At 34.2% G+C, this 24,098-nt stretch overlaps 3 protein-coding genes across 4 annotated transcripts; 2 read left to right on the forward strand and 1 right to left on the reverse strand.

Moving 5' to 3' along the window:
* Positions 1–269: 269 nt before the first annotated feature.
* Positions 270–7,716, reverse strand: LOC134243736 (N-acyl-phosphatidylethanolamine-hydrolyzing phospholipase D-like). The gene is made up of 6 exons (XM_062725975.1): positions 7,592–7,716; positions 7,293–7,449; positions 5,330–5,860; positions 5,052–5,203; positions 3,899–4,019; positions 270–1,009 (listed from the first exon to the last, which is right to left on the reverse strand). The coding sequence occupies exons 2-6, from the start codon at positions 7,446–7,448 to the stop codon at positions 881–883; spliced, it is 1,089 nt and encodes a 362-aa protein (XP_062581959.1). The 5' UTR covers position 7,449; positions 7,592–7,716; the 3' UTR covers positions 270–880.
* Positions 7,717–7,768: 52 nt separating this feature from the next.
* Positions 7,769–9,054, forward strand: LOC134243707 (replication factor C subunit 2-like). Its single transcript, XM_062725939.1, has one exon. The coding sequence runs from the start codon at positions 7,779–7,781 to the stop codon at positions 8,838–8,840; it is 1,062 nt and encodes a 353-aa protein (XP_062581923.1). The 5' UTR covers positions 7,769–7,778; the 3' UTR covers positions 8,841–9,054.
* Positions 9,055–15,522: 6,468 nt separating this feature from the next.
* On the forward strand, positions 15,523–24,011 carry LOC134243737 (uncharacterized). 2 transcript variants are annotated; one of them, XM_062725977.1, is made up of 11 exons: positions 15,523–16,011; positions 17,579–17,749; positions 17,936–18,256; positions 18,879–19,016; positions 19,185–19,526; positions 19,829–19,987; positions 20,570–21,553; positions 21,755–23,245; positions 23,380–23,430; positions 23,586–23,666; positions 23,883–24,011. In XM_062725977.1, the coding sequence occupies exons 1-11, from the start codon at positions 15,537–15,539 to the stop codon at positions 23,924–23,926; spliced, it is 4,257 nt and encodes a 1,418-aa protein (XP_062581961.1). In that variant the 5' UTR covers positions 15,523–15,536; the 3' UTR covers positions 23,927–24,011. The 2 variants fall into 2 exon arrangements, with proteins under 2 accessions (XP_062581961.1, XP_062581960.1); XM_062725976.1 differs by lacking the exon at positions 23,883–24,011 and having other exon boundaries at positions 23,586–23,721.
* Positions 24,012–24,098: the final 87 nt, after the last annotated feature.

Raw genomic sequence — 24,098 nt, forward strand, 5'->3', positions numbered from 1 at the left:
TTACATACAGCTCACAGCTTTTCAAGATACCTTGGTAAAAGATAAATATGACCAAATACCTAGCATAATGTTTCCTTTTTTCCCCATAATTATATGTATACAGTTATCTGGTATATTCTAGTACTGATTCTAATTATGAGGTACAAGTATTCCCCTAAAATATGTACCAGTACACGAATATGTATCGTATATGCATTTAAAAAATTGTTCATTCAAACTTATAAATAATCCAGAATTGTTCAAAGTTCAATACGATTCACCTAAAAAAGTTTATTGCATAGCTGTATAAAATAAACATTATGCACAGAGATACATGATGTACAAGGTACATGTATGTAATCTTTTAATATTTTGCCATAACAAATTTATTTAAAAAAAAAAAACTCTAATACATTGTACTACTTCATAAAGTACCCATAACACATTTTATACATAGGAATGCATGAAAATGAAAAGACATTGCTCGCTCAATACACATAGATAATGCATGTTTTGTAGTTGGATATGGAATTTACTCTTATAGTGGAACAGGATTCATTTTATGTGACAAAACTTGTTTACAAGTCATGTCTTACAAGTAAAATGAATACCAAGAAGTTTTGCTGCACTTTTGATATTTTTTCATAATGTGAAAAATATAAATCTTCTTTTTCCCATGAATAAATTACTGTATTTCATTGTTGAAAATGTAATAAATTACTAACAAAGAACGAGACATTGACAGGAAATTTTAAGTCCTTAGTGTACAAAATTCTTCAATGTTCTAATTTGACAATATACTGATAGATTAATTAATTCTTATTTAAAATATCACAATCTTTTTCAGTCATATCGGAGTAGAACTTGGAAATAATCTGAAATCTCATGATTCAGGGCAATATCACAAAGGATTCACATCCTGTTTTGAAATGCTCCAAATTTCTCCATGTTTTATGGTCCTAAAGCTGTTCTCTGGTAGATTTAGTTCCTTCAAACGTTTTGCCACTAATGTAGGTGGTTCCAGATAGTACTGAAAATAAATGGAATTTTAGAGTCAATTTTATATTTAAAATAATACAGAAGAGTGCATTTCATTTCTTACAACCATGTTTATGTAATCAAACTTTCAACTATCACCATGATCACTTTCATCGGCATAGTATTTTCTTCTCCTGGTTTCCTATTTCTCAATGAGGGTTGTTCGAAAAGTTCGTGAATAAGCACCATAAAATTAAAACCGCTTAAGATACATCAATGAATTTTTTAATGTTTAATTAGCATCATCTTTTTTTATTTATATAATAAACTAAACATCATTAATTATCTTTATTAATAAATTGTTGATGTTTTCTAAAGCAATGGTTTATTGTCCAGGCGGCGCAACTTCGAAGATTACGTTTTTTTAAACCTAAGTGTAACTAGAAAAAACACTTTTTTTTTTAATATGAGCATTTGTCCTCCAAAAATGCCGTTAATTCACTCATGCAGTATTACAATATCATACTGTAAAATTTGCAACTTAGCCCCATTCTGTAAGTTCCATGAAATTTCATAATAAATTTAATATGAAATGTCCAAACAATTTATGAGTTGTAATGACGTCAGAAAGAGACGGGTGGGTATCTTTCTCTAACATGCTATAAAGTTTCACCCCCTGAAAAACTGGCATAGACCTAGGAAATATTTAAATTGGCCATTGAAAAATAAAATGCATTCTTAGTACATGTACTTGTTTTTAAATACCGAAAAAGATTAGAGAGACGAGAAATGTAAAAGTTAATGTCAAATTGTAGTAAGGGTGTTCAAAGTTTGTCACGTAGAAAAGTGACGATCACGTGTGATAGATGTGGAACGCCAACAAGCAAATATGCTGTACAGTTATAATTAAGGGGGCCGACTATAGCTTTCATTGCGCAATATTTCGTGCATCATAGTAAAATGTAGCGTATTTGCTGTTTTAATGGAACCCTTTTCGCTTAATTATTATAATTAAACAAAATTAAGAAATTATAGGTATGAAAATGTAACAAAATTTGATATAACTGATTTTTTAAACAGATTTTGCTACTGATAGGTAGGTTGACGTCGTTTCAGTGTGTTTTTGACGTTATGATATTCTGTACCTCTTAAAGAAAGGGGTAATAAAATATTATTAAAGAAAAAGTAAAAAAACATACGCTCTTGAAATTTAAAACATAAAAATTTGAGAATATCTCCAATAATTTTATTATGTTATCATGTGAATCCATTGTGTATACGTCATATTTTGTAGTACTCTATAAAAAGAGTAAAATTTGCTAATTTTTTGCATTTTGAGATGCCCCCTCTGGTAACAAGACGGTAGAATTTTGTATTTCTTGCATATATTGTATAACATAGTATTACTCATCAAATATTATAGTTTGAACAAAATGTCTATTGTAGTACATATATTGTATAACAGATATAGTATTACGATTTTTCATCAAATTTTTATGTTATAGACAATTTTGAACAAAATGTCTATTGTACTGTATTTGTATAATTTGCTTTAAAGTGCTAAAAATTGGCATTTCCCTATATAATCCTATAGTAAATGTACCTGTATTTTGAGACGGTCCCTCAAAAATACCTGGACGGCAGATTTCCCCCAAACTTTGCATGTACACTGAAGATAATGTAAGTTATATATGGTATAAAAATGAAGAGTTTCACTATTGTAGTTTTCACACAATAAAACTATAGTCGGCCCCCTTAAGTTAGAATCTTTCATCATGTATAGATCTACTTACAATATCATATGCATTGAAATCAGCTATTCATGACATTTTAAAATTATTAAACAAGACGAGTTTGAATCTTTACTTATCTCCAAGGAATCTCATCAAGATAAGTGAGGTAGAGAATGTGGACATTGAGAAACAATGACGTCAACAACGAATGGTGACTGCGCCGGGTGAACAAATATATGATAATTTGGAAAATATTTAAGGTATAAAGCTAAAATTTTCAACATTTTTCTAACTTTTGTTGTTTTATGTTCCTTAAAAAGAGGTAGAGCCACTTTGGGCATTATTTGGCCCTAAGAATTTCTGAAAAATCAAAACCGCTCAATTTAGGTTGCAAATGCAGTATTTATCACTTGGAGTGTTGGTGACCACGTATCTATTTATCATGACCTAATTTTCCCTCTAGTCAATGCATTATGACGTCATAAGATGCGTAATTTTCCCAATATCCCGTAAATTCCTTTGAAAATGGCCTAAAGTTGAAGTATGTTTTCAATATTTAATATAGAGCACAACCTCTGATCCAAAATACCGGTATGCAAATACATAATGAAAGATGTTTCTGAAGATCAGAAAATATGTTTTATTTTTTGGATCGTGGGCTGTGCTCATATTTTAATTCTTTGCTGAAGGTAGTCAAGTAGGCATGTTTTCTGCAAATTTCAAGAACATTGCAATTTCTCAAAGCCTGTTTTCCAATATCTGGATTCTCAAAAAGAAATTTTAATATAGGAAATGAAAGCATCAAGTGTCTACTTTATTTTGATATATGAAATGGGAAAGAGGGTGATAGGTTATAAATTGATATAAGTACAGGGCCATTTGATGCATAAAGTGAACTTAGCTCTTTTGTAAGCATAAATTTCATAGTATTAATTTTATCACATCTATCTTCGAACTTTTCGAACAACCCTCGTATTTTGTACATTTACAGTGTATGTACAGGCCTTTAATAATTTCTACATTCATTTCTATGTGTCTTTCCCCTTAATTTGTTTTATTTTAAAATTTTGGTTTACTGTCAATTAAATTTCAAATGTTACATTATCAATATATGTATCTACATCACCCCTTAAAAATATCTGACAACAATATGCCTCATCAGTAAGATAAGACTGTAACTTCCCGATCCTATACTAAGCATACATTACCTCGTAACATCCCATCTGTTTAAACGTGCCCCAGTGAACGCCCAGGGAGAACTTGGAGTTGATTTCTTTGTGGATATCTACAGACTGTTCAGGACTCACATGCTGGGGATGCATATACCATCTGTAATTTAAATGATTAAAAAAATTGTTACTATAGATCAACAAAATATTTACAACCCCTAACTTCCCACAAGATAGGTACAGTAAAACACGCTTACAGTGAATGCATTAATACTAGGGATGTCAAAATTGTCAATAATTGATATTCGAATATTCGATAGAAGTATTCGAATATATTCGAATATTCGATAAAATTACTACATCTTGCATATGTATCTTCACTCTCCTGTCAAGTAGTATAGGTTTTGTGGCACTATTTTGGAATAAAAACTCGTGTAGAGCTCGGTAAATGCGCTGCATTTATTTTTTTTTTAATAATTGAATATTATATAATTTATATCCAAAATGCAATGATTGTTTTTTGAAAATTCAAAGATTCTTTAATTAGTATGTTCCAGATTATTTGATCGTCTTACTAAAGTATACACCGATAACTCCTACAAACTTATACAAAGCAGAACAATTACATGTATCTAACGGTGAAATATTAAAAGCAATTACCTTTTGCTAATTATAATTTCCTGTTAATGATTTTAACTGTATTTACATAAACAGAGAGTCCGTGTGTTTACTGTAAAACTGTGTCCTTACAACAATACAAGCTGATTGTAGGTATTGGAGGTACTATTATACCACTATTCTAATTAAGTGAACAAATAAATAAATTACTCTGAAACACTCTTCACACCTTCAAGGTAATCCAAGAGGAGTGTTTTTTTTTTTTAATTTTGCACAACCTTGATTCAATTTCTAATAAAACTTGCCAGGTTTTTCTCTCTTATTAATGCTTGTATACTTAAAAACGAATATTTGAATCATGAATTAATATTCGAATATCAACTCTTCGAATGAATATTCGAATATTCGAATATTCGTTGACATCCCTAATTAATACAATAGCAATGATTTTGATATTTTCATTCCCTTGACTTTAAAATAGAATATTCCTAACATGTGCATGTGAATAAAATGTGTAGGTAGGGATAAAATGACTGTAGCACTATCAAGAGTGTGGTATACCAGTATTTCTTACCTTGGTTCATATGCTCCGATTGGCAGCACACTCAGGGAGAAGGGGCCGTATTTTCTCCCAATCTGCTGAAAGGCTGTCTTGTTATAGCCAGTATCACCACCAAAGTAGAAAGAGTGGCTCTCTCCCTTCACAACCCAGCTGCACCAGAGTCTCTGTAAGACAATTTAAGATCAAATTGACAAATAATTGTCAGATTATTAAACAGAGATCTCCAACTTGGAAACCTTGGGTAACTTAAATTTTAAAAAAGTGTGCTTTTAAGGTCCATGAAGTAATACCTTATTTTGATCAATCCCCGTCCTGGTACACCAGTGTTGGGCGGGGGTACAGGCAAATGTTACCCTGGGGCTTGGCTTGTCAGATACCTGATGTTGTATCTCCCCCCACCAATCTCTCTCCTCCACATTCACGTCTTGACAGCCACAGTTTATAAACCACTCCTTCAGACCCATGGGTACATAATATTTAGCCTTGGGAAAGTTTTCTTTGATCTCCATGATAGACTCTGTGTCCAGATGATCGTAATGGTCATGACTAATTAAGACCACATCCACTGGCGGGAGCTCTTTGATTTTACATGGAACTGGTCGGTACCGTTTGTAACCAAAGTGCTTCAACAGTTCTACTCCAGCAACTTTGAATGTGGGACTACAGCGTTCACTGAATATTGGATCACAAAGGATGTTAATCCCTTCCATTTGCACAAACACTGTTGCATGACCAATCCAGAGGACTTGTATACTGTCTGGGTCAGGATTTTTTAGCTTTACAAAATCCACAGGCAAAACAGGCAAGGTTTTGTCCAGCTCCTTCAAACAAGTATAAAACATCTTAGTTAAATTCAGTCTGATATTAACATGATTAATAAAATCTTTTACACAGAAAAAAGTAACATACAAGCATTCATAATGACTATTTCACTTTGCATTTACAGGGAAATCATTTGATTCTGACAAGGGGGACGGGGACTGGCAATTTTATTGAGTTAAATTTGAGAAATTTCCAAAAAAAGTTAGTAGGGCCTTAAGCTCTTGAACTCTAAAACTCTGTGTTTTTTTATATCGGGTACACATGGTACACTGGAGAGGAGTAGTAGCATCTGTCAACTAATGAACAACCAGTAACTACATACAAAGTTATTCAAATGTCCTGGCCGTAGGAACTGGGGACCCCCCCCACAATTTTACCGATATATATATAGTGTTATAGCATACTATAAAAACATATCTACTATACGCCCCCTCAATAAAAACGTCTGATGACTTTTTTTTTTTTTGCTTGCCAAGGAATTTTTGGTAGTTGAGAGTGCAGCCCCCAACTCGGCAACTGAAAATTCTGAAAATATATACCGTTGCGCCCCCATTCCTTCCCCTAACTGAAATTTCTTCCTACAGGCCTGAATCCATTTGTGATAGTATAGATTTATATTTATTTTATTGGTATTGTTTAAATAAAATAAATTATTATGAACTTAAATTTCAATGATTACATAAACAAGTTTCCATATTCTAAGTTATTTATTAATTTAAGTCATTCATGGGTTTCCATAGGTAGTGTAGTATGTTGTTCATGGTTCAGTGGTTTTATTCCTGGTTGGTTAAATTTTCAGTGTCAAAGGTAAAAGTCTTAGAGGGTATAGTGATATTAGGGTATTTGATTTTCATTCCTAGATATCTGTTTTGTACACTGCAAGTGTTGTTAGAGGTTTTTGGACTGTACTGACATTGACAGAAAAGGAGTTTCTTAGCCATAGCTGTAAATACATACATAATTATAAAGAACTGGTTCTGATACCATATATCTGGTACGATCAATGTTTTGTGAGTTGAATTTGTTTGTGGTGTTTGATTGTGTTTTCTGTGTGAACAAATTGTTTTGCACTGATGAATTTGAGAAATATTGATTAATTTGTTTGATTTGATACAACATTGATTTTATATTATAATTGGGAAAAGCTAAATTGATTCAGTTTTACTATTCTATCTAAATTCATATCTATTTCATTTCAAACTAATTGACTATTATTTGTGTTCAATTTTGAAATTGAGTTATTTCCCTTTGATGTGTGTTTTGTGTTGTAATGTGCATGTATGTTTATTTTATGTTAAATTCGTATGTATTTCAGAGCCTAGCTGTTTATATGTTGACAATGTGACATCAATAAATCTGTTACTACCAGCATAGTTATTTCTACTATTGGAAAACCGTAACACATCTCAACATTCTGATAATTCCTCTCACCTTGGGGTCTGTGGGAATATTACTGTTATCTTTTTCAACCATTCTTAGCTTCAGAAACTCCAGTTTGTTGGGCATCTTCCAAGAGTCAAATTCCACCGGGTTTTCCCATCTTCCATTCTTAAACACAGCTTTTATTAGTTGACTTAGATCTGTCATCCTGTTTGAAAAAAAGTAATTTACTATAATTTTTCAAAATTACAAAATAACAGAATCGTCCATAGGAATTAATTCAATTTTTATGATAATTATCTTTCAATTTATCCACATCAATCATTTTCTCCGGTTTATCTCTCACTTACTTTCATAAACAGGATCTCTCCTGATGTCTTAAACAGAAAGAAATCAGCTGATTAGTTAGAGCACCGACTTGATTAATGGTATTTTCCAAAAAATATTGGAAAGACGCATTGAATTTCCGCAAAAATTCTAAATTCGGTTAAAACGAAAGTACTGTACAAAAATAGCCCCCGGATTACCGAACCCGACATGATTAAACACGCGGGAAAGATGGCCGATCAAGAAATGGAAACTGATGAAATGCCACGTTCTTCAAAGATGTCCACGAAGTCTGTTCATGCACATGAGCAGCCATGGGTAGAAAAATATCGACCGATCAAGCTTCATGATATAGTAGGCAATGAAGAGACCATCAGACGTCTGGAAGTTTTTGCCCGCGACGGAAATGTCCCCAATTTAATCATTGCTGGTCCTCCTGGAACTGGAAAAACCACAAGTATTTTATGTCTAGCCCGAGCAATGTTGGGGCCATCCTACCGGGATGCTGTTCTAGAAATGAATGCATCAAATGACAGAGGCATTGATGTTGTGAGGAATAAAATCAAAATGTTTGCTCAGCAGAAAGTTACTTTGCCCAAAGGAAGACACAAAATTATCATTCTGGATGAAGCAGATAGCATGACAGATGGTGCTCAGCAAGCTTTAAGGAGAACGATGGAGATCTATTCTAAGACCACACGATTTGCACTGGCCTGCAATGCTTCTGAAAAAATCATAGAACCCATACAGTCGCGATGTGCTGTTTTACGTTACTCCAAGCTGACTGATGCGCAAGTGTTGAAAAGACTTTTGGAAGTATGTGAGGAAGAATCCGTTAGTTATACTGATGATGGCTTAGAAGCCATTGTGTTTACAGCACAAGGAGACATGCGACAGGCTCTGAACAACTTACAGTCAACATTTCAAGGCTTTGGACACGTTAACAGTGAAAATGTCTTCAAGGTGTGTGATGAACCCCATCCCATGCTGATACAAGATATGCTACAACATTGTGTTAATGGAAATGTGGAGGAAGCCTACAAAACTATGGCACATCTCTGGAAGCTTGGATACTCAGCAGAAGATATTATCACTATTATCTTCAGAGTCTGCAAAAACCAAAACATTCCAGAATTCCTGAAACTTGAATTTATTAAAGAAATTGGGTATACCCACATGAGAATTGCAGAAGGTGTTCAATCCCTGTTACAAATGTCAGCTTTGTTAGCAAGACTGTGTAAAAAATCTGCTCAGCCAGGAATGAAAGGATAAATGAGAACCTGTGTATGTGTATGACAAACTTCCGTTATTATATCAATTTTAAAGACACTTTTATTCTGATGAAGAACATGCTGGTAAATCTAAGAAATATCAAGAACACTAACATAATTATGCATTTCTTGTAGTAATTTCCTTATTTTTGAAAGACTTGCACAATGCACATATGTAAGAAGATGTACTTCTGCTTGTATTATGAAGATATAAACCAACATGTGCAAGGAATCTTAATTTTGTCTTTTTAGCTCACCTGAGCCGAAGGCTCAAGTGAGCTAGCTTTTCTGGTCAAAATTTGTCCTTTGTCTGTCGTTGTTGTTGTTGTTGTTGTCATCATTGTAAACTTTTCACATTTTCATCTTAAAATTCTTCTAAAGAACCACTGAGCCAATTTCAACCAAACTTTCCACAAAGTATCCTTGGGTGAAGTTTGTCCAAATGAAGGGCCATGCCCTCTTCTAAGGGGAAATAATTATGAATTAGTTGAAAATTAATGGCATCTTTTAAAAATCTTCTTCTCCAGAACCACTGGGCCAGGAAAGATGAAACTCATGTGGAAGCACCCTCTGGTAGTGTAGATTCAAGTTTGTTCAAATCATGACCCCCGGGGGTAGGGTGGGGGCATTATGGGGGGGGTCAAAGTTTAACATAGAAATACATAGGGAAAATCCTTAAAATTCTTCTTCTCAAGAACCACTGGGCCAGGAAAGATGAAACTCATGTAGAAGCATCCTCTGGTAGTGTAAATTCAAGGTTGTTCAAATGATGACCCCCAGGGGTAGGGTGGGGCCATTATAGGGGGGTCAAAGTTTAACATAGGAATACATAGGGAAAATCCTTAAAATTCTTCATCTCAAGAACAGCTGGACTAGGAAAGATGAAACTCATGTGGAAGCAACCTCTGGTAGTTATGCCCCCTTCAAAGAAGGGAGGGCATATTGCTCTGCCGCTGTCTGTCTGTCGGTCCATTTCATTTCCATTCATTTTCTTCACAACCATTGCACATTCTGAAATGAAATTTGGTATACAGATATATCAGATGAATATCTAGGTCGAGTTCTGTTTTGGGAACAGTCGCGCCATTTTTGACAGAGTTATGCCGCTTGGACTTAGAAAAATTCCAATTATTTGCAGATTCCGTTCATTTTCTTCGCAGAGGTTGCACATACTGAAATAAAATTTAGTATACAGATTTTTCAGATGAATATCTAGGTCAAGTTCTGTTTTGGATATGGTCGCACCATTTTTGACAGAGTTATACCCCTTGGACTTAGAAAAATTGCAGATTCTGTTCATTTTCTTCGCAGAGGTTCCACATACTGAAATGATTTAAATTTAGTATACAGATTTTTCAGATGACTATCTAGGTCAAGTTCTGTTTTGAGTACAATCACGCCATTTTTGACAGAGGTATGCCCTTTTGGACTTTCAAAAATTCCAATTTGGGGGAAGGGGGGCATAAGTGTTTTACAAACATCTCTTGTTAAGATTTAAGTTTGTTCAAATCATGACGTCGACCTCCAAAGGTAGGGTGGGGCAATTATGGGGGATCAAAATTTAACATAGGAATATATAGGGAACATTCTTAAAATTCTTCTTCTCCAGAACCACTGGGCCAGGAAAGATGAAACTCATGTGGAAGCATCCTCTGGTAGCTAGTGTAAATTCAAGTTTGTTCAAATTATGAGACTCAGGGGTAGGGTGGGGCCATTATGGTGGGTGAAAGTTTAACATAGGAATATATAGGGAACATTCTAAAAATTCTTCTTCTCAAGAACCACTGGGCTAGGAAAGATGCATCGTCGGTAACCCACGAGTGATTCACATCAATTCTCTCTATCATCACTTGAGGAAGCTTGCGGACTCGAAACCCGTGGTTTGCGACGATGGGAAAGATGAAACTCATGTTGAATCATCCTCTGGTAATGTAGATTCAAGTTTGTTCAAATTATGATCCCCGAGGGTAGGATGGGACCACTCATGCATTTAAAACTTTTAAAATTACTAAACTCATTTTTGCTTTTTTCTCGGCCTTAGTACTCAGGTGAGCGATGTGGTCCCCGGGCCTCTTGTTTTTGTTTCTTAAGAGTCTGCCTGTCTCAATGAATTGCATGTTATGATGTACATACTTAATATTCCCCTTCTTGAGTAAAGAGGGCATAATTATGACAAGAGACCCATGGGCAACATCGCTTATCTGAGTACTTTTGCAGGGAAAAAAGAGTCATTATTGAAAACTTTTAAAATAAAACTTGTCTTGGGAAGGGTAGAGCAAGAGGGTCATGATTGAGCATGATTTTCCCATTTATTTTAATATCCTATTCTACTGTAAAACGTTCATCCCCTTGGTGACCCCCAACTTACTCCCAGGGTCCTTGATTTGAAAATAAACATGAATCTTCACCACCTGGGGATGCTTCCATATCAGTACAACAAAACTGCAGCTTTGTTCTTGAGAAGACGACTTTTATGGGATTTTCCCATACATTCCTGTAAATTTTTTATCCTTATTGTAAACTCAGCCAAACCACGGGTCAAGATTTGAACAAATTTGAATCCTCACTATGCAATGAACGTGTTACATGTTTCAACTTTTTTTATTGTACTAAAACGATCTCTGGTTTTCTCTAACCAATGTACCCAGGTTAGCAATGTGGCCCATAGGTCTCTTGTTAATTACGAAGAAACAATGTCATGGGTCAACCTGAATATAGGACAGGTTTGGCTTTCCAGAAAGCTATAAGTGCCATCTCTTTGGTGTCGATAAAGAGTCCTAGAATAAAAAGTGGAAAGTAACCTTTCTGCTGTTAAGCCGATGAAAACTTCCAATGCTCACTACTAATACCCCCGCTGTGATGTGATTATATACTACCATATACATGTATTTCTTAATTTTAAGTATTTAATTCCGACCACTGAGACTTTTTGTTGGATTATATATATATACTATCATATAGATATAGACAAGTCAGTTCAGGCAGGTGCACAGACCTATAAACAGGAAAATGACATCAAATTCGAAAAAAAAGTTACGAGGGCTGTTCAAAAAATAATGTCTCATGATCTATGACATACAACAGAGAAATCATATGACATTAAGTTTGACTCTCTCATGATTGAATCTAATTTACTGAGAACAGTTTAGATGACCACTTTTTATCACATACTTTCATAGTGAGAAGCTGGAAAACAAGGGCTAAACGAGACACTGCATTAAATTTATGGTAAAGATTCAGTAAAACAGAGTTAAATCAAACACTTCATTAAAGTTATTGTAAAACTCGTTAAGAATCCAAAAGAAATATTCACTAAAATATATGAAATTTACAACAACCAATGTATGTTTTATAGACGCACGAGGACCTGGATTTCAATGAACAAAAACCGATATATTCGGCATCAAAAATGGGTACCGTCCTTGGCGCGACAAGGACCTATAACAACCGATGTACTGTTTACCAAAATTCAACAAATTATCGCTGATGATGTTTGGTTGATTTTAAGACACATAGCAAAATTGATAGGCATCATTTTGGGGGTAGTTTTCACTGTTTTAAAGAAACATTTGACAGTAAAAAGTCTTAGCACACAATGGTCACCCTATGTTTTGAAAAAAAATGAGTGAAAACGACAGCATGTAAAAATATCTGAACAATTATTTTTAAAAATCAAGAATTGTAGTTATCCATGTTTGTCTGAAATTCAAACAGATAGTGAAACTTTAATCCATTGCTTTTGACCCTCGAAACAAATTTACAGTTAGACACGTGACAAAAACAGCCAAGGTCTGAGAAGAGCAAAGAATTGCAAAAGTACAAAAACAGTTCCTTATGTCATTTTCTTAAATATTAGTGGCCCTGTTGTTCAAATTGTCATTCGGGGTGGCAGTTCAATTTCTGGAGAATTCTAGAAAGCAAAGTTTTTTTCAAACAAAATCGAAAGATTTATGAGAGGATGGAAGCAGAATCAAGAATCCACAACATTAAATCTCTTCATGACAACGTCCGAACCTACACGCCATGAAGAGTAAATGAGTTTGTGGTATAAACAAATACCAACAATATTCGACGGATCTTCTACCCTTTGACTTGTTTATTTCATTTTCCAAACTTGAAAACAAACCTCAGTTTCAGACAGATCGAAGAAACAAGTCCAGGAAATCACAGGAATTGCAATATTCTTGTATTCGAATTTAAGGGCCATACTCAAAGATGTGTTCTAGAAACAATCAGAAATTGGATAGGCCTAAAAATGTTACACACGTGTTATAACTAAAAGAGAATATTTAAGTGAAATCATTAAGACTAAATCTTAGAAAAGCTCTAAGTTTTTTGTTTCTTTCCGAGCACCGGGGACATTACTTATTGAAGAGCCCTCGTAATCCCACCATCGTCATGCCTCAACAAAGATTGTTCTAAAATTTTCAATCATCTGCAATGAGCAATTCATTTTTATTGCTGAGAAAACTGCAACGAAATTTGTAAAGATAAAACGGAGAGACGTACGGATAAAGAAGTAAACTTCGGATTTGAACAAGAGTGAATCCCACCATACGGCATGTATGCCTCAACAAAGAAACTATGTGGTGAGAAGTGTTCACATAAACTGCTTTCAAATCATAAAAGATTCAATAATAAGAGAAAGTCAAGCTTAATGTCATGTGATATCTATGTTGTATGTCATAGAGTTCAGGGCATTATCTATTGAACAGCCCTCGTATGGCATGTCTTAGCAAAGAATGTGCTAAAATTTTCATCATCTGCAATGAGTAATTGCTGAGGAAACTGCAACGAAAAGAGCAATATAAGTTAAGTGTCTCAAATGGCCCCTTAAAATGAATATCTTGATTTAATTTATATATAGTGTTAATTTGCACGGCTATACATTTGACCTTTCTTGGCCATTTTCAATTTGATCAAAATGCCACTAATTTAGAAATATGACATCATAAAGTTCACGTTTTCCCGCCAATTTAGCATATTTTGTATAAAACTGCATCTTTTCAAACAGTTTTTCTTCTAGAAGATATTGAGCGCAGACTAGAACAAAACAAAGATGTATATCCAATACTAATTACTGACAGAAAGATTATGCATGTTCTAATTAAACTGCGCTATATGTTTCCCATAAGAAAAAAAACATGAATAAAAAGGCATGATTTTGGTTTTTTTGGTTAGATAGCAAAAATATAGCATTATTTCTGATGTCATTTACAGCCAGTGACTGCATATAAATGTGAAAAATATATTGGAAATATTTCTAATATAATCTCCTCTACAAAATAAATACAAACTAAACATATCTGAATATCATTCTAAAATGTTGATTTTTAGGGGGCCAAAATTGTCTCTAACCGTATATAGCCCTTTGTTATGTATGGTACGGACAAACTCAGGGATAAAAAAGAAGTTGACATCAGATTTGGACAAAAATGATTCCCATCATATAGCTCACATCAACAAAAAGTGTGTTAAAATCTCAATCATCTGCGATGAGTAAGTGCTAAGAAAATTGAAACGAAAATTTGTTACGGACAGACAGACGGACAGACACACAAGGGTAAAACAGTATATCCCCTCTCCTTCGGAGAACATTCAACAGTCTGTAATAGGTTGTAGGCATCATGATGTTAAAACCCGTGGTATGTATCACAGTCATTCACTTTTTCCACTGGCAATCGCAAAGACTGATTTATGAATTGATTGTTGTTTTTTGTCCTTTTCGAGAATTTTTAAGTTGAATATAGAGACCATATTTCAATAAAGGAACGTTAAGACAACTTAGCACTCAGAGCTATCGAACATTGAGAGATTTTAATTCGTTGTGCTCAATCACGGCGTGACATGGGACCTCGGTTTTAAGCTCTCATCCACAGGACCCACAACTTTTACTTCAAAGTGCCAAATCCTTTGCGAAGGAATAGATGCTACCTATTTTTTTTATCGACTTAGGAAAAATTTTAACATGGTCCACGACTTTACGATAACGAAGCGAAATCTTTAAAATAAGCCATCTTTCAATAAACTTAGAGAAAGTTTGAAGGCGCAAACATTTCAATTCTTTGCCACTGGACCCATATCTGACAAAAGAACTACATTATGTTATCCTAAAAACCAATTCACTATTAGCTCTGCATGGTGTTATTTTTGCTGGATGAAACTCATACAATGGAAAACCAGTTTTAGCTAGATCTTGTATAATTCTATTTTTTAATTCTTCAAACAAGATGACATAATTCATGCATTAAGATTCCTCTAGAAATATGAAAGGAATAAAATACCAATATTGCCTTTTGTTAAGTGTCTTTTATTCCGATGCAAACTTGGGTTCGAGTTACATTGTCAGTATACAAATCAACTTTAAAATAAAACCTTATATAAAACCTAAATAGTAACTTATTTAAATGTCATATTGATTTACGTATCTGTTTGAGAATTTCAATTAGATCACCGGAGCATACGATCTACTCAGAGTCAAATCGATTGTTTTGGAACAGTCGATAAAGCACTGGGAATAACATGGTAAACTGCGCTTTATGATGCAACTCTTTCGTCAAATAAGAGAAATATTATATTCTTCCATCTATTTATCAAAAAAGGCGGAAGGATTTGATCAATGATCTTCCTGTAACCTGCCGCTGTTGGCGCACTCAAATCAACTTAAATCTCTCGATCCGTCCTGATTCAGTGCAAAATGAGTGAACACGATAAGGAATTCTCCATGATGCATAATTTTATGATTCTGAAGACGCATTTCAAAATTGACTCGGCAAAATTTCTTGGAAATATTCTACAGCTATGCTGGAGGGATATCGATAATTTAAAGAACCATGAAATGTTTCATTTACTGGATAATGGAAGCCAAGTTATGATATCAAGAAGAAACAGTTTTGTTCTGAGCTTTCCTGTTTTGTGTGAATTTTTTATAAAAAGAATATGTGAGGACACAGAAAAGGAACAATACATGGATTCAGAGGTTGTTCGTGATGTCACTCGCCTCCAGCAAATTTGGAAGGTCAACATTTCTGAGAATGATGTTAAAAAGATATCTAACGATGTCGGCAAACAGATCTGGAGGGAGTTAGAGTGTATCGGGAAAAGCATGGCACAAAAGTTTGAAGAAGCAGGAAAAATATATCTTGAGAGCATTAGAAAATATTCCTCGGAAGGTAAAATACTTTAATTTTTTTCTTTTTTTATCAATGATAAGTGGTCCTTCAGAACATTAGAGTTGGGATAAAGTGTCATGGAGGAGTAAGCATTTTTGTTGGCCGGTCAGATGCACCATTTATAAGACCCTTGTTATAAGGAATTCGAAACATGGGTATATGTGGATAATCCATTATGGAAATATAACAATACACAAGTCAATATAAAAAATATTGAGCTGATGATGTGTGTGAAAAAAGTTATCATGCAATCAATATTCAACCTGAGGATATATTGTATTGTGAACAAGGCTATCATGATGGCAAAATAATTACTTTCAATGGGATCGTGTGTAACCAACGTATTTGTCAATAGCTTGCATCGGTTTAGGTTTAGTTCGAATATAAAAATGATCTTGCGTATTGAATTAGATTGGGAGTATGATTGGCGTGCATTCAAATTATGTTATAAATCAATATTTTTATTGTTCCAATTTTAACATACTCCTCAGAAATTTGGATTTCTGATTTTAATACAAATCCCAATAATTTTGATAAAACTCCTTTTGAAAAATCCAAAATTTCATCTTAAAAAACACATTAGGTGTCCATAATAAAGAGTCAAACTTAGCAACAAAAATTGAATTAGGTGTTTTCCCTGTACATACCAAATTTTACCATCTTGTTTTTAAATATTATTCCAGATTGGAAAAATTAACAAAAACAAATAATAATTGCAATGTCATACTCAAGAATGCTTACTTGGAAGATACGCGATCGGCCAGTGAAAATAAAACATGTTGGCAAAGTTTTATAAAATCAATACAGAAGATGTTAGATTTTAACTTTGACACAGATTTTAAAACTTTTAGTCCTAAACTTAAAAATTTCTTTGAAAATAATTTTTTTTCTGAACTCCAACACATTAACAATACTCAATGCGGTAAGCTGTCATTTTACAGTACATTATTCAACTATGATGCTAAGAAACTGGAAATCCAACCATATTTGTGTTTTCCACTTCCTAAGAATTTATTTTCTTATCTTTCCAAGTTAAGAATAAGTGCACATAAGTTGTACGTAGAAACAGGTAGATATTGTAATCCTGTCATTCCTAGAGAAAATAGATTTTGTTTCCAATGTAAAACTCTTGTTGAAGATGAAAAACACTTTTTACTTGATTGTCCTGTGTATAAAAATGTCAGGAAAAAGTATTCAAGGTTACTAGATGTTAATAACTTATCTTGTTTGCTTAATCCACATAACTTTGTATCTACGAAACAAATCTGTCTATAAATCAGAGACTGTTTTGATATTAGAAAGAAGCTTCCAATAGTATAATATTTTGCAATACATGTATATGGCTAACAACACATTCCTGTATATAAATATGTGCTTTAGTGCCAATAAAGAATTGAATTGAATTTACCCAATTTTACATTCTAAATTTTGGAAACCTGAATGTGCGTGTATTTGGAAGTTGAGGACACGAGAGGGAAGGTTTTCAGAAGCTTGCAATTAACAAATTAACTGGCATTCACCTCAACAAAACAAAAATATATTAAATCAATAAACATATTCTTCTTAGAACAAGAGACTGATACATTCGTTGTCCAAATTGGTAATGAAAACAGAATGGATGTAAAGTTTGAGGAAGAATCAAGCGCCCCAGTATTGATTCAGGTGGGAAAAAACAACAAGATAATAATTCATCTTGAAGACCGGCGAACTATGGAACAGCTCAGTACAAGTGAAAGAGGTAAGAACAAAACAAGTAAATAGTGTGAAAGGTAAGAAGCAGGGTGAGCGACATCAGAAACATTAAGTAGGGAAGGTTAGATAATTAAAGAGAATTAGAGGTGGCAGGTCTTAGGACAGAAACTTTGATAGATATAGACAAAGAATCATCCTTTTTTGATACATGCGATTTTTTTCTTACTTTCAGTGAAACTAAGGATGGTGTTAAGATCCAACGACACATCTGAATGGAGAGAAATAACAGAGAATATGATGGAAATGGACCTTCAGGATTTAAATTCCAGCGCAATACTAAAGGAAAATGATATAATTGTCGATGGGTTTGAGAAGGGGTGTCTTGTGGTAAATTTAAGCGTCTCCGGGGGAAATGGAATCAATGACTCTATGAAAACTTTATTTGAGGTCATATTTGAAGAGCTGAAAGCAGAAACCACTCTACTGAAATATCAAGCATCCTCCATTCATATTTATGGATATTTTTATTGTCCAGAGGAATTCCATTCAAAAGGTACCATTCTAATTTTTTAGTCACATATGTCATTCAGATATATTGTTCTCCGTTTTTATACGTCGTAGGGTGTCTTTATCCGTTATAAATCTTTGAACATTTTGAGATAAGTATACTTCGCTTGAACTTACATATGTTTGGTGAATTTGGTCATGCACTATATTATGTATTGAAAAACCTTTCTACTTTTAAAAATCCTTTTGGTAGTTGTCTTGTCGCAAGCAAATTGATGAGCAGGACAACCTCTGCAAAGAATGGAGACAGAATGCATTATGGGTTGGGGAATAATTTGGTCTTAATTAGAAATCAATTATGCCATTACCTTATTCACTTAACTCGCATTCTAGGAGTCAAAGGCATTGCTAGTAGCAATGACTGTATGTTCCTGGCAAGAAGGGTTTAAATACACCCAACTCCGAACAGTCCCATGATTAAATTGAGTATACTCATAACCAGAAAAACTATAGTCCAGGATTCTTCTTTGTTTTACTGGATATGTTACCAGATGTTGCACATATAATACTTTATATAAAATCGACATAGAGTACCATAATACGTAAGTTGTTAGAGCTATGATACATTTGTTTTTCTCTTCAAGAGTATTTTTTTTCTTGATTTGCAGATGTATCTTCCGGTCAGAATCAAAATGTATCAATATTTTGTCATCACTCATGGGAAAAGGACTCAACAGTCTGTGATGTCGATATATACCTTACTGATTTAATGAAAAATCTTATCATTCAAGGGTTTTCAACAGATGGTAAGTATCAAAACAGTATAAAATTGTACAGAAAGACAACAAATTCCTGTAGTTTATGGAATTGCAATTGGCGTTGCCGGTACAAGAGAGTGGATTTTTACAGTTTGAACTGCAGAATCATGTTAAATTGTGTCGATTTTTAAAAATTTACTGTTATTTTTCTTGCAGTGGACGAGCTAATTGAGCTGCAGATCAGACATGATACGATCAGACTGGGAACAAAAGTCGTGCCTCCCTCCGAATCACCTCAATCTCTATTCAACGAAAACTTCAGTGATCTTCTAAACGAGATAGTGAAATCATCACCACTGCACCTATACAGTTCAAATAAGACGGACTCTGCAATTAGTTTAATTTTCAAGTGCAAGGGTAAAATGAAGTATGCAAGTTTTGTCGTGGAAAAGGGCATCATAAGCAAGATATCAAAGGCAATAAATGCGCCGAATTCGCTGTTGAGAGTTTCTTTCTTTATTGATACCAATTTCGTCAACGACTCACTTTCTGACCAGGGTATGGAATTCTCTTCAATATACTGTAGATCAATTTTTTGGCGGCATTTGTTTTCGCAAGATAATATTTGATATTCAAGAGAGACAGAGATACCAAATTTTTACGAGTATTGAATATTGTGTTATAAAATATGTCTCAAAAGACATGAATTTTCGCGAGCTGAAAGAAAATTATCTGTACAGTGTACATGTATTTAATTTTAACGATTTTATATTTTTAAAGACGCATTTATAATACTTTTTCGTATGCCCCCCCCCTTTTTTTTTTTACTTTATTAAATATTTACCTGTTTTCTTTTAAAGGTTTGATTTTCTACTTGAACCCACTATCGAAAGTGTCGGATGCTATCCAAAGCGGAAAATTTCCCCGTATTGTCACTGCAATGCTAGAAGGAAAGGATACCTCTCTCCTTCAAAATGTTGGGGAATTGAAGATAAAAGCTGTTCTCGAATATCAAGAAGGTACAAGAAATTCCAATGTTCATCACGTTACTAAGTTTGAGAGAGGGGGAGGGGGGTTATATTCTGTATATTGATACACGGTTTGACCAAAGCAATGACTTTAAGAGGAAGATATAATGCATTAAAAATTTTATTTCTTGAAAAACTATCCGTATAACCATATGCTTAAGGTTAAGAGTAAAGTGAGTCAGATATCTTTAGGATGCGGCATTTACTGTCACCACTGCTGTCTTATCCTTGTCCTGATCGGGTAAAAGGAAATATAGGTAGTTCAAAATTAATGTTTTAAATGTGTATATGAAAGACGTTAGACAGCAATGACATACACTCAAAACAAGGTTGTATGAATTTCAGAGATAATTTATGATTTTATCCGGCTTCTACATAGAAAACAATGGAGGCTCTCATTGAAATTTTATGAAGAATAGCAGATAGTGACATTTTATAACCTTTGCTCACATTTCCTTTAGGTATAATCAAGTTAAATTTAGTTTTCTAAAGGTCTAATGAGCAATTTCCAAGTATAAAATGCATTTGAAGCATTGCTACATCCTCATTATTTATCTCTTTTTATTAAACTAGATAAAGGGCCCTTCTTACCTCAACATTCCAAATCTTTCCCTTCAGAGACAGGAACCGTTGCTCCAGAAGAAAGCAAAGGCGATTCCAGAGAAACAAAGCTGAGAGATACTTTATTGAAGGCATGCGAAATGGGAAATCCTAATCTTGTACAACAGATTCTAGAACAAGGAGAAAATCCAAATTTTCGAAACGAAATGCTTCAGACTCCTGTTCATATAGCTTCTGAAGGAAATCACGTGCGAGTTCTGGAACAGCTTCTTCTTCATGGCGCAGAAATAGATGTATATGATATAAATCACGAAACACCACTGATCATGGCTTCTCGAAAGGGGAACTGGAAAATTATTGTAGAGCTTCTGAAGCAAGGAGCCGACCCTGACTTATACAATAATGAAAATCAAGCCGCCCTTTATGTTGCTGTGGAACACGACCATCGCTATGCAGTTTCGAATTTGTTAAAGTTTGGTGCCGATCTGAATGTCGGACTCGATCAATGTACCCCTCTGCATGTTGCATGCAGAAAAGAAAACCAGTTGATTATTAGGGAATTGCTTTCATACGGAGCCGATTTGCATTGCATTGATTCTAATCAGAATTCCCCTTTACATATTGCCCTTCTATGGAGCAATGACGTATTAAAATGCATATCAATAGTCGAGGAACTATTGAAAAATGGTGCATCCATCAATAGATTCGGTGATTGCATGAAAACACCACTGTGTATAGCATCCGAGAGGGGTTTCGTAAATATTGCTCGTCTACTACTATCAAAAGGTGCTGAATCTAATCTGGCCGATATTGATAATAACTTGCCCTTTCATTTGGCTTCTAAAAACGGTCATAAGGAGGTATTGATAGAGCTGATTAGATATGGTAACTTCGTTGATAGGTTTAATGCCAGTAACCTAACACCTAGAATGCTAGCAAGCGACCATCAAGAAATCCAAATGTTCTTCAATACTCAGGATCAAGAGGAACTGAAAGGTATGTGGGATTCCTTTGACACATTTTTTCATTTATTGAAAATGCTGGCTTTTCTGGTATATGCCATCTTATTCTAAACTGTTATTTGATCTCCATTGAAAATAAATAAGATTTTTTTATTTACAACAGTCCAATGGTTTGTACGAAATTCTAGGCGAGAGCTTGTGTCTGTTTAATCTGTTTCCACTTCTTACATTTCAGATTTACCAAATGACGTTGCTAGTCTGTGTTTATACTCGAAAAAGGGAATGGTGAATGAGATTAAACCCTATCTAAAACAATCTGAGCTTGTTGACAGTGCAGATACAAAGAAAAGAAGTCTTTTATTCCTTGCATCCGAAAACGGGCATTTAGACACTGTTCGCTTGCTAGTAGATTCAGGTGCTAACATTGACAAAATAGATTCCTTTAGAAGGACTTCCTTGAGTATAGCAGCAGAGAATAGATTTGAGTATATCGTGGAATTTTTAATTCAGTCTGGGGCAGATGCAAATATTATGGATGATTCGAACAGGACGCCGCTTCACTATGCAGCCAAGTCTGGAAATTCTAGAATTGCTGCTGTTCTACTACAGAAAGGAATGTGCTTGTATAGGGGTGACTTCCAGGGGAATACTCCACTTCATTTTTGTGGAAAGCATGGAAGTGTCTCTGTGACAAAAATTTTCCTGGAAGCTGGACTTAATGTAAATGAATGCAATTTAGACAGAAAATCCCCATTGCAAGTAGCAATCGAAAATGCCGAGGTTGGGGTTGCAGAGCTATTAATAATTCATGGTGCTGATATAAATATTTCCGATGTAAGAGACAGATCTGCATTGCATTCGGCAGCTGACAATGGAAGTATAAGAGCTGCAGAAATCTTGTTAAATAGTGAGGCGAATATTAATCAAAGAGACAGACTAAGGCAGACGCCGCTCTTTGTTGCAACCGCAAAGGGTAGAGGTGTTCTGCAGACTCTTATCAAACACGGGGCGGATCTTAACTTGTGTGATACGAATGGAAGATCGCCTCTACATGCAGCATTAGAAGGTGGACATTCATTTGCAATGAAAATATTAGTTAGGCATAAAGCCAATGTTAATCAAGCAGATCATGTAGGAATGACTCCTTTGCATTTGACTTCACAACTAGGCAATGTAGAAGAGGTAGAAATTTTATTGTCTGCCAATGCTGACGTCAACTCTTTAGACATTAACGGTAGATCCCCTCTTCACTGCTGTACATCTGGACTAGTGTCTAAAAGATTGATACAACATGGTGCAAAGGTCAATGAAAAGGACAAGGAAGGAAAAAGTCCACTCCATGTAGCAGTGGAAAGATTGTGTGATAAAACTTCGAATGTGACGGATTCAATTGAATCTCTTGCGATAATAAACGAGCTGATCGTAAATGGAGCAAATATCTGTTTATACGACAATGAAATGAAAACTGTAATTCATAAGACAGTATATGCTGACCATGCGCATTTACTGATAGAAATTCTGAGTTACGACATTACATCTTATATTAAGGAAACTTTAGTACGGATAATAAATGATATCTTGAAACAAATTCAGCAAGGACAAACAAAAACAATCTTAGAACATTGGATGGACATTCAGCAACCAACTGATGATGCAGATATTCTCATGACAGAAAGTTGCCCTCCAACCTTATATCAACAACACTTAGAATGGTTAAGGGAACAAAGTAAGACATTTTAAACAGATTCTTGAGAATTTAATGAAATTCAATTTCTAAAACGCAAGTTAATGAGTATGCCAGAAAATTTATGTCTGTTAAAGAGATAATTTATACATGACAATGTATGTTGATTTTTACAGAGTGTTTCAAAAGAGCCAACATATTGCAGCGAGTCATTTTGTCAGAAAGATGTACGTTTTTTAACACTTCAAAAACCTTTAAAACTAAAATTTTATGTTTGAAATAAATGAAAATGAATTAAATGTGAATTTAAGTAAGCAAGTACTCATCATTTTAATTGATAAAAGATTGCTTATTTGATAACTTTCATTCCCAATCTCTTCAGCACAAGAAGCAAGAAAGAGAAAAGAATCTTGTGGTCAATCATCTCTCATTGAGCCAATGGAGAAAGTTCTCAGAGTTGAAGGTCATTTATATTGGGTTTTTCAATATCATACTGATTTTATTAAAAACTGATCAATACTGAAAATGGCATAGAGAGAGAGAAAAAAATTTCAAACATTAAATAAATGTTGATCTTTATATATATCTAAGCCTTTTATATCAGGTTTTCCAACCCCAATATCTTTCGAATTATTTTTTTTTGTATATTTTAATCAATATCATGTTTCATTTTTCACAGGTGAACAAAATGAGCTGAACTGCTGCATTAAAGACACTGAATAAATTAAATATACCAAAAAAATACTGTAATTTAGAACTTGTTTCAGCAGGAACTGATTAATATGAAATAAAAGATTATTTTTAGAAATTTCTTGTTTTCTTGCTTGAGCCCACGTTTCTTCACAAAATAGAATTGAACACCTTAATTTACATGTACTATCATTATTAAAGTAAA

This window comes from Saccostrea cucullata, unplaced genomic scaffold (genome assembly GCF_032062105.1).
Source record: "Saccostrea cucullata isolate Sc308-1 unplaced genomic scaffold, CSIRO_AGI_Scuc_v1 ctg898, whole genome shotgun sequence".
Taxonomy (NCBI): domain Eukaryota; kingdom Metazoa; phylum Mollusca; class Bivalvia; order Ostreida; family Ostreidae; genus Saccostrea; species Saccostrea cuccullata.

Bases quoted from the DNA above. Each gene is read 5' to 3' on its own strand.
- LOC134243736 (XM_062725975.1), bottom strand. From the start codon at position 7,448: ATGACAGATCTAAGTCAACTAATAAAAGCTGTGTTTAAGAATGGAAGA. The intron at 5,204-5,329 runs GTATTACTTCAT...ATTGTCTTACAG, and splicing joins CGGGGATTGATCAAAATAAG to AGACTCTGGTGCAGCTGGGT. The intron at 1,010-3,898 runs GTAATGTATGCT...ATTTATTTTCAG, and splicing joins AACAGATGGGATGTTACGAG to TACTATCTGGAACCACCTAC.
- LOC134243707 (XM_062725939.1), top strand. From the start codon at position 7,779: ATGATTAAACACGCGGGAAAGATGGCCGATCAAGAAATGGAAACTGAT.
- LOC134243737 (XM_062725976.1), top strand. From the start codon at position 15,537: ATGAGTGAACACGATAAGGAATTCTCCATGATGCATAATTTTATGATT. The intron at 18,257-18,878 runs GTACCATTCTAA...CTTGATTTGCAG, and splicing joins AGAGGAATTCCATTCAAAAG to ATGTATCTTCCGGTCAGAAT. The intron at 23,246-23,379 runs GTAAGACATTTT...TGATTTTTACAG, and splicing joins AGAATGGTTAAGGGAACAAA to AGTGTTTCAAAAGAGCCAAC.